Source organism: Coregonus clupeaformis, chromosome 18 (genome assembly GCF_020615455.1).
Source record: "Coregonus clupeaformis isolate EN_2021a chromosome 18, ASM2061545v1, whole genome shotgun sequence".
In the NCBI taxonomy this organism is placed as follows: Eukaryota; Metazoa; Chordata; class Actinopteri; order Salmoniformes; family Salmonidae; genus Coregonus; species Coregonus clupeaformis.
In genome coordinates, this window is record NC_059209.1 from 5,690,615 (window position 1) to 5,701,472 (window position 10,858).

The 10,858-nt window shown below is 43.1% G+C and overlaps 2 protein-coding genes across 2 annotated transcripts; one reads left to right on the plus strand and one right to left on the minus strand.

Moving 5' to 3' along the window:
- The first annotated feature begins 1,188 nt into the window (after positions 1–1,188).
- On the plus strand, positions 1,189–5,233 carry lgals2b (lectin, galactoside-binding, soluble, 2b). The gene is made up of 4 exons (XM_041867395.1): positions 1,189–1,293; positions 3,340–3,419; positions 3,959–4,118; positions 4,695–5,233. The coding sequence occupies exons 1-4, from the start codon at positions 1,291–1,293 to the stop codon at positions 4,839–4,841; spliced, it is 390 nt and encodes a 129-aa protein (XP_041723329.1). The 5' UTR covers positions 1,189–1,290; the 3' UTR covers positions 4,842–5,233.
- Positions 5,234–6,544: 1,311 nt separating this feature from the next.
- uts2r4 (urotensin-2 receptor 4) lies at positions 6,545–9,598 on the minus strand. Its single transcript, XM_041867317.1, has one exon. The coding sequence runs from the start codon at positions 8,599–8,601 to the stop codon at positions 7,534–7,536; it is 1,068 nt and encodes a 355-aa protein (XP_041723251.1). The 5' UTR covers positions 8,602–9,598; the 3' UTR covers positions 6,545–7,533.
- Positions 9,599–10,858: the final 1,260 nt, after the last annotated feature.

Genomic DNA, 10,858 nt, shown 5'->3' on the forward strand with positions numbered 1-10,858 from the left:
TCTTGAACGTTGACAGGTGGTCAACACAGAATGGAATTATTTCACAGAAATAGAAAATCAATATATTTTTCTTTTTGACTCTCTTTCAATGTGTCATACGCACACATAACATTTACATTTTAGTCATTTAGCAGACGCTCTTATTCCGAGCGATTTACATTTACGTCATTTAGCAGACGCTCTTATCCAGAGCGACTTACAAATTGGTGCATTCACCTTATAGCCAGTGGGATAACCACTTTACAATATGTTTTTTTTCTTCTTTGGGGTGGGGTAAGGAGGGGGTAGAAGGATTACTTTATCCTATCCCAGGTATTCCTTAAAGAGGTGGGGTTTCAAGTGTCTCCGGGAGGTGGTGAATGACTCCGCTGTCCTGGCGGAGTCACTCAGTTAGTGAGTGCATACTTTTTTCATACTGGCCCCCCATGGGAAACGAACCCACAACCCTGGCGTTGCAAGCGCCATGCTCTACCAACTGAGCTACACGGGACACCTACATTGCCTGTACTAGAAAGGATCAAATGAATCACTAACATTTCCAGTTTTGTTGAGTAAGACTCAGAAACACCCTACTACAGGCTAAAAAGAAAAATAATGGAATGAGAAAGAATGAAAAAATAAAGAGAAAGAAATCAAATTGGTAGAGCATTGCGCTTGTAATGCCAGGGTAGTGGGTTCGATCCCCGGGACCACCAATACGTAAAAATGTATGCACACATGACTGTAAGTCGCTTTGGATAAAAGTGTCTGCTAAATGGCATATTATTATATTATTAGGGCCCTCCACCCTTTTGAGAAATATGTCCCAAATGGCACCATATTCCCTACATAGTGCACTACTTTTGGCCAGAGCCCAGAGCCCTATGGGCCTGCAGAGAGAAAGAAAGTGTGCACTATATAGGGAATATGGTGCCATTTGGGACATTCTCTGGCAACTCCCTCTAAATATATTTGACTTCCTTCCAGTGGAGGCTGCTGAGGGGAGGATGGCTCATAATAATGGCTGGAATGGTTTCCATGTGGTTGATACCATTCCATTGACTCCATTCCAGCCATTACTATGAGCCGTCCTCCCCTCAGCAGGCTCCACTGCCTCCTTCTATTGCTTGATTGGAAATGTAGGCTAGAAATATTCTTGGCCCTGATTGGTCACCACTTTTACAACTCATTCTCTAATTGGTTAGTACGCATTTCTAAACCCTGCCCTTTCTACAATACCAGACTGTACAATGCAAACTGTCTCACTTTTCAGGCTTTTTCTGCAGAGATTTCAGATAGAAGACTGCCAGGATGGTACGTATGACTGTAATTCATTCAGAACTATTCTTTTATCAACTTTCTCTGCTATCAAACTATCTACACACTATATCATGTCAAAAACATTGTTTAAACACCTCCCTTTAAAGGGCAAGTCAATACAAGGTAATGGGACAGGGAGTTAGCTGGTAAGTTTGTGTGTAGCTCCTGAAACTGATGTTTTCCTTTGATACTGTGTTATCATGTTTATTACTATTACAGTACACAGAACCTTGGGACAACTGGCATTTAATATGAGTCTGTGATTAAAATACTTTCATTGCCAATATTATTTATTCTACTACAGTGACAGTCCATAAAATCAATATATGGTTCATTGTGGTCTTTTGCAATAGTGTTCCTTATCTTTATGTACTTTGAATTATTGTGAGTGGTTAAAGTCTGGTGATTAGTTCGATTCAGGGTTGTAAAAAGTGAGAGGATGACGCATTAATATTCTACAGTCTTCAGATCAGGGCTCTCCAACCCTGTTCCTGAAGAGCTACCCTCCTGTAGGTTTCCGCTCCAACCCCAGTTGTAACGAACCTGATCCAGTTTATCAACCAGCTAATTATTAGAATCAGGTGCGCTAGATTAGGGTTGTAGCAAAAACCTACAGGACGGTAGCTCTTCAGGAACAGAGTTGGAGGGCCCTGCTTTAGATTGTAGAATACCCAATAGTTCTGCAGTCTAAAAATATTGTGTCAGAATATAAATGTGGCTAACTTTGTTGCTTTGAACCACAATAAGTGTGTAATGTCAATGGATTCTATCCGCAACGAATTACAGAGTTTTTGAGAATTCACTCGACTCCACCTGTTTGATGATTAACTAATAATTGATCTGAGATACAGAGACAGGTGGTGCAGTGTTCTAAGGTGTGGCCCAGGTATAGGGTCTAACTACTATATCTTCTACGTGACTAATACCATGTGATACCAGGGACATTGACCCACTGATACAGAGGACACAATGCCTATCATTGACTAGATCTAACCAATGTTGTTTGAAGAGAGGTATTATGTGAATCTCTATAGCATCATTGATGATGCAGTGTCACACACACACACCACAGATTGTGGTACAGACAGAGCGTGTGGTAGGCTCTTACCCCATCTTTGAATCACTAGTTTCATCCTCTATTTGTCCAACAGACTGAGTCTCAGTGTTGTAAACCCTTTATGACTTTACTGTCTCCTTGTGACCACTTTGTGACAATCTCAACGGTCAAACAGCATTCAAACAACGTTTAGTTCCTGTTTTCCTGCTTTTAAGACCCTGTGTTCGGTATTTTATGACTGATCCCAGATCTGATTGTGCAAACATGGCGTGACAATGATCATAGGAGTCGTCTAGTACAAACAGATCTGGGAGCCGGATATGGTTTTATTACCTGTGGGTGTTTCACTCACTACCCCAATAAGGTTGATCATTAACACTGAACAAGATAAGCGCAGAACCTAAGGTCAGGTTAATTGTTACATGTGCACCACAGACGTGCTGATACGAATCTGTAAAGCACAGGTGGCTAGTGGCACCTTAATTGGGGAGGATGGGCTCATGGTAATGACTGGAACTGAATTAATGGAGTAGTATGGAACTCATCATGGTTTTCCACGTGTTTGATACCATTCCATTCACTCCATTCCAGCCATTATTATGAGATGTCCTCCCCTCAGCAGCCTGCTGTGCTGTGAAGTTTATGCACTAGTACATGCCACAGTTATGGATAACAAAGTTGACAGAAACACAAAGTTCATACAGATGTCATTGACACTTAAGGATGATAAACTAAAGGGTCATGTCAACTGGGCCTAGATGAACATTATCCCTGTTATGGGAACCAGATTCTGCAGACCAATGGGATTCTTATTTTCACCACTTCTCATTTACTCTTAGTCTTTGCCATTTGTACTGTTTATTTGGCAAGGTAACTGTTTTCTGGGTTTTTTTATGAGCTCAGTGCAGTAAGAAGCTTATTACTGTGTATTTATCCTGTTTGTTAACTCCTTAGTTGTCTAATTTCTCCTATCTCCTTCCTAGGCGTTCCGTGTGGAGAACATGTCCTTCAAGCAGGGCCAGGAGATGACGTTCACAGGGAAGACCAAGTCTGGAGCCACTAAGTAAGATCATGACATTTCACCTTTCAACCCAAACACAACACAGTGTTTCCCCTAGCATTACTCCTAGAGACTCTCCTAGTGCCTCACCCACTGCTCACTCCCAAGATGTAGCAGAATCCTGACACTTGGTTTCAATTGAACGTATTTGTGCTTGTAGCCCTGATTGTACTTTTGGGGTATTTCGCAGCCCACCAACAAAAAGCATATATGAGAAACACTGCAAACAGTGCACAGTACATGAAAGTCACTATTGGTTTCAACTATTGGTTTCAAGTTTCAGTATTTGTAGCCCTGGATGTCACATTGGGGGCCTTTGCAGCCCACAATATATATTACATACAAGTAGGTTGTCATGGTTATAGACATGGTTGCATTTCAATTTGGCCAAACAAAAACAAACCACGAGCATGGAGAACTTATTGTGTTAACATTTTTCGCCTGAATTATCATATCCAATTTCCTGTTTCAAGTTTCATTTTATCTTTCACCCCTCCCCATCTCTCTCTCTCTCCCCCCTCCTCCATCTCCACCCCTCATAGGTTCTCCATCAACATCGGCCACGACAGTGACAACTTTGCCCTCCACTTCAACCCTCGTTTTGACAACGGACAGATCGTGTGTAACTCTCTGTCTGGAGGAAGCTGGGGAGACGAACAGAAGGATGGCCACTTCCCCTTCCAGGATGGAGAGCAGTTCAAGGTGTGTGTCACCAGTTTAACATTTGATCACAGGGCAGTCTGGGCACACAGTCTGTTGACTCTAACTGTAAAATATAATATTTAACAGTTAGAGAGTCAACAGTCAGGCTACACTGGTGATTATAACTGCATCTATCATATAAGTACATCTGATAGAGGAGATACGTTTTAGTAATCTCAATGGCTCATAGATTTGGCTCACTAGGAAGCCAGTGTAAACCCGCCTAACTGTTGGATTTAATCATTACAAATTATCATTAACCAGGAACCATTCAAATAAAGTCTACAGAAATGAAGCAGTAGATCATTACAATTTGCCTCAAAGATTCTACCCTCCCATGCCTGACTGCTGCAGACTGCAAGACACATTGATGGTAAATGAGATTCTAAACATTTCTCTCGCTCTCTCTCGCTCTCTCTCTCTCTGTCTCTCTTTCTTTTTCTCTCTCTCTCTCTCTCTCTCTCTCTCTGTCTCTCTTTCTCTCTCTCTCTCTCTCTCTCTCTCTCTCTCTCTCTCTCTCTCTCTCTCTCTCTCTCTCTCTCTCTCTCTCTCTCTGTCTCTCATCCCTCCGTCCAGCTGGTCCTCAACTTCACCAACGAGCAGTTCTACATCAAGCTGCCAGACGGTCACATGATGGACTTCCCCAATCGCCTTGGCGACTGCAAGTACAACCACATCATGGTTGACGGAGATGTCAAGGTCATCAGCCTCAAGGTCAAATAGAGGTTGAGCTTTAACCTCTGACCGTTGTCTAAATCCTTTGAAACAATACCTGTGAATTTATTTATACCAACTCAGAGCTCTTATTGTGTACGTTGTGTATTGAGAGGAAACACCCTCTAGGTTGCGCCACTGCCAAATGCACCTCTACCTGAAACCTGTGGAGAGACCACTCCAGATATGTTAATAAAACCACCACTGTGAAAGCAAACAATGTTTTCAATATCTTTATGTGGCTTTTGTATCATCTTTGAATGGTTTTGGTGTGTCCTTAATGAGACCGACTCTCTATTTCCTTACACACTAGTGTTGGAGATAGAGACACAAGCATTTGGATGCACCTGTGATAACATCTGCAAATCTGTGACCAATAAACTTTGATTTGATTTAGTGTATTCTCTTTTTCTCTTTCCATCTCTCCCCCATACTCCTATAGCAGTCTGTCATGACATCATCAGAGCAAGACACATTACTGTTTATTAGACTGTAGCCTGGGTGTTAACCCTCTTCTACACACAAACACACATACACTTGTGTAGCCTGGGTGTTAACCATGGTCTCCCACCATCACATAGTCAACTGTGAACTCACTAGATCAGTGACTCACTTATACAGTCTATTGTCACTGACCTGCCTCCTGTCTGTCTGTCTCCTGCCTGCCTACTGCCTGTCTGTCTATTTGCCTGTCTCCTGCCTGCCTACTGCTTGTCTCCTGTCTGTCTGCCTGCCTCCTGCCTCTCTGTCTGCCTGCCTCCTGCCTGTCTGTCTGTCTGTCTGTCTGTCTGTCTGTCTGTCTCTGGGGGAACTGGAACATCAGTGGACTGAACTCACACTTGGCCTTCTAGGAATTGTAGTAGCTTTTTAGTAGTACTAGTGGTTGATACCAATTCAATGCTAACTCTGTCTCAGTCTTTACGACAGATGCTAATCAGTGCTGAGTCAGGACTAAGGCTGAGCAGCAAGATCTCAAGGGCGCCAGGCAGCCTAGCGGTTAGGGTGTTGGGCCAGTAACTGAAAAGTTGCTAGTTCAAATCCCAGAGCTGACAAGGTGAAACATCTGTTGATGTGCCCTTGAGCAAGGCACTTAATTCTAATTGCTCCAGGGTTGCCGTTGATAATTGGCTGTGACCCCACTCTCTGAGGGTGTCTCGGGAGTTGGGATAAAAAACACATTTCCAATTCACACGTGTATAAATACACACGTGCAATGGGACAAATATAATTCAGTCAACAGCAGACCAGCAGATATTGATTGACACAAACTTCATAAACTGGGCTCAAGTAACTAACTTGAAGTTAAAGTAATTAACTAAAGAATTGTCAGTTGAAGGACAATTAACATCATCAATCAACTCAAGTTATTCAGGTCAAATGGTTGATATAATCCATATCCAAGCGGGCCAGTCTGTGGTGTGGTCCTGTAAGTATATTTTGGCAGGATGAATAACGATAGACATTCCTGAGAGACAATTTACAGGACAACACGAAGAGACCTGCCTCAAGGCTGTGAAATGTTGCATGGTGGGACCACATTCCCTGGCGAGAGGCAGCGGTCTGGAGAGTGTGAGGGTAGGTGTAAGAGTGTGTGTGTTGGGGGGGAGGTAGGGGTAGGTGTGTGTGTGTGTGTGTGTGTGTGTGGGTCAGCGGGGTCCATCATATACACATAGAATGAGGAAACTAGCCACCAATGAGACACACACAGTGCATACTTTACAATTGAGTACCACACATTTTACTGCATGTGAAAGTTACTTTACTTACTTTAAAACTTTTGCCAGCAGAGGGCAATATTGTAGTCATTTTACCTCAAAATCAATCAGTCAAAACTTTAGTTGAATAATCCTGTAATAAAGGAATACAAGATGAGAAAATCAACCAAGAAAATTATCTTGGCACTTTTTTGGCAATATGACAATAAAGTAAAAGTAAAAGTAAAAAAAAATGAATAGTGACTTGTTAAATGACATTCTTGTCAATATGTGACAAGAAATACAGCAGACTACATGATGAATGCAAATTAGAATCCCCTGGCAAAATATATGTCAAATAGCTATAGCTACAGATGTAGGATCTTAATTTGATCACCCTGTTGCAGGACAACTTTGCTGCAATATGGGAAATTAAAAACGTATAGGTTTGAGGTTTAAAAAGGCTTTGAGGTTTAAAAAGGTTGGTGAAGTTTGACATTTCCACTTTACCTGATATCCCTTTACGAAAAATTGACAAATCCCTACAAAAATGTCCATTAATTATAATCCACATAATAATTATAATTTCCTGTTGCTGGAGGATTATTTTCCTGCTGTAGCAAACTGGCTCACATTAATATCCTACATCTGTATAACTATATACCAATAATATTCAGATTATGTCAAAATACAAAAACTACTGTGAGTTTAGAGTAAGCCATGTTGATAGGTCAACTTACGCCGCACTGATTACTCAAAAACCTATTTGTTTGTATGGAGGCCGCTCTTGCCCCAACAGCTATAAAGAAATGTCCTCATGTTGAAAATTTAAAAAATGCCATATCAGAAATGCTTTGGCGATAGTGCTTTTGGTGTCACGTCAAATTAACTTCCAGTCTTTTATAGTTCCTGCATGGATGACCTATCCTCCCCAGGAGAAAAAGGATTTAAGTAAAGTATAATAGTTCCTGCTTGTGTCACGTCAAAATACTTCACCTCTACTCTGATTATAGCTCCTGTAGGGGTGTTCCGGCTGCCGACCCCAGGTCTCCCCTACTTGACCCTGTGCTCTGACCCTTCTGAGCCAGATAGTCCTTATAGTTCCGGGTCAGGAGGGTGTACAACAAAGGGTTAATACAGCTATTCCCATAGGTCAGACACGTTACAAAGAAATTCATGTAACTGTGAGTGGCAGGAGACAGAGCCCTGAGGGACTGCGGGGAAAATAATTGCGCCAACTGCCACCCCCAGAAAGGCAGGAAACACACCCAGTACGCCACGACGATACTAAAAATCATCTTTACTACCTTTTGTTTTAAGCCTCGTCTTCTCGCTGAACGGCTGCTTCCTCCCAAGCTAGCCTGAGCAGTCCAATATTGACGTGCTAGGCCAGCGTAGAGACCAACAATGACTAACCCGGGTACGAGGACGCTGGTCAGGAACAGGACGGTGAGGTAGGCCTTGAAGGCCTCTTGGGTCCACGTTGGGTAACAGATCCGCTTGACGTTCCCGGCCGCGTTTGGCTTCCCTTCCCTCAGCCGTATCATAATCATCATTGGTAGTGTCAGGACAAACGCCACGAACCAGATGACGGCGGCCACTACCTTCCGTCCCCGCGTGCTGGATAATCGGGCGACAAACGGCTTCGCCACGGCCCGGTAGCGCTCCAACGACATGGCGACCAGGACGAAGACGCTGGCGTGCATGGTGAGGAGATCAAGACTCAGGAGGATCCGGCAACCGGCCTCGCCGAACAACCAATCGTGAGCAAAGTAGGTGCAGATGACGAATGGGATCGTAGAGAGGTAGAGGAGGTCGGCGAGGGCAAGGTTGAGTATGTAGATGTACATAGAGCCGGACCGGCGGAGTGCCGCGGAACGCATGATGAAGAGGGTGTAGATGTTACCTGCCACCCCCAAGGCGAGCATGATTAGGAGGGTAGCGCCGAGGAGAGAGGTCACCCACAAACCCCCACCACCACCTCCGGAGCTACCCCCTCCAGAGCTACTGCCGGAGCCCGCGGAAACATGCCCCATCTGGCTCTGGTTCATCCTTCGGGATAGGTTTGAGTTCATAAATAAGGCCAGCACGTCCCTACAATGAAGTGATAGCTTTACTGGGATAAACTGTTGTTATTATTATTAGTATTCAAATTGATTTGAAAGAGTTGCTTATGAGATTCCAAACAGAATTTAAAAAAGTGTTCCATGTTGGAGTGAATAGAGAATAATTGCAAGTCAAAGTGACTTTCCGCATTGCATAAGATTCAGTGAAAAACAGACAAAACAAGACAAAAACTACAATTGTACTGCATTGTTGAGGGAGCTAGCATGTAAGCATTTCACTGCACCTTTTAAACCTGCTGTAAACTGTGTACGTGACAGATTTTTTTAAACTTCAAAACACATAAATCGTCTTTGGCCTTCTGTGACTTATCTAAATTGAATCTAAATCCAATAGGAAAACAGGCAACAGAAAGTGTAGAGAAGCTTCAACTGTGGCTTCAGTTCCACTACTACTGTTAATCCCCAGGGTAGTCTTAAAGTGACCCAGCACATGGCTGACAAGTCCACCTCATCGAGTGTCTCTTATCTCCCTCAGTTTTCACATCCCCGCACCAGCTCCTCCACGCTCCCATCATCCTTCCCTTCCCGTGGGCGCCGAATGAAAACGAGGCGATACTGTAGATAGACGCTTCAGTCTCTTGAGGAGTTGGAACTGCACCGGTGACTTGGGAGTGGAAGTAGCTTGATGTCCTTGAGTTGACAGTGTGTTGTCGTTGGTAAGTTTGTGGTTGATTCAGATCCTCTCAGACTGTATCCAGAGGTTAGTTTGTCTTGTGTTCTCAGCTTGCATGGTGGATGGTCATTTTTGGTACCTCTCAATATAGGTCAATGTTGGGTGTTCCAATAAAGGAACTGGGGTCCCCTTCTATTGTTTAATTCCACAGCTCTTCAGAAGAGTTTTGTTGTGTCTGTCTTCTTTGGTGTCCTTCAACTACACTCCTTTACTCTCGTTCCCTCTCTCTATCCTCTGTCCCCTTTCTCTCTCTCTCTCTCTCTCTCTCTCTCTCTCTCTCTCTCTCTCTCTCTCTCTCTCTCTCTCTCTCTCTCTCTCTCTCTCTCTCTCTCTCTCTCTCTCTCTCTCTCTCTCTCTCTCTCTCTCTCTCTCTCTCTCTCTCTCTCTCTCTCTCGTATACGTGTAACCAGCATGACTATGGATTTACGAGCGATTCACCTCAGCCCTGGCCCCGCTCTCTTTAAACACCTGGGTGAAGTTTTAAACACCCCTGGTTCGCTGGCACTAAAATGTTCACACACACACACACACAACGCAAGTCACACACACACACACACACACACACACACACACACACACACACAAACAAACAAATGCAGGTAGGCACATATGATGCACGAGGACACATACACCCTAGCATACATGAACACACACACACTGACATATCATTCAAACTCTATCTCTGTATCTCACACATCAACTCATTAGAAGTCACTTTCAAATATTGAACATCTTTAAAACGACAGGGGACAAGGACCAATAAATTGATTTATAAAGTATTGTGAAACTGATGGTTTGTAGTACCTCAAACAATATCATTTATAACCAATCTTCTTCTATAATGTAAAACTCCCTTGATAACAAAACATGTATAAAAGCATGACATGGGATGAATGACAAATATGTATCAATCAATTCTAGATTCTTTGCACGTCTCCTCAGTCTAGATGTGTTAAAATAAGAGGGTGAAAATATCTTAGGTCATACATGATATCTAGAAATAGAGATTTGTCATATCCTTGAAACACCACAAGATGGCACTATCACAAATCCCCACTAACTGTTTATACACAACCCTAAGAGGGTTGAACTTTAACCATGGTTATATTCAAATGTCGCGTATATCTTACATATCTCCTAACAAAACTCACCCATCAAAAACACAATTTACAAGATATTAATAGGGAACTTTACCGGTAAACATTTAAATTCACATTGATCTGAGACATTACAATAATGACTTAGTGTAAGGCACAATGGTTGACAATAATGACATGTACTGCGGCAGTGTAGTGTGTTTGTACATCTTTCTTTCTTAGACATAGACAGCTAAACCTAATTCAAGAGTCTTGGTGATCTCCAGGATGAGAGGAGAGGAGGATGAGAGGAGGAATAGAGGAGAGGAGGAGAGGAGGATGAGAGGAGGATGAGAGGATGGGTGGAGGAGAGGAGGAGAGGAGGATGTGAGGAGGAATAGAGGATGGGTAGAGGAGAGGAGGATGAGAGGAGGAATAGAGGAGAGGAGGAGAGGAG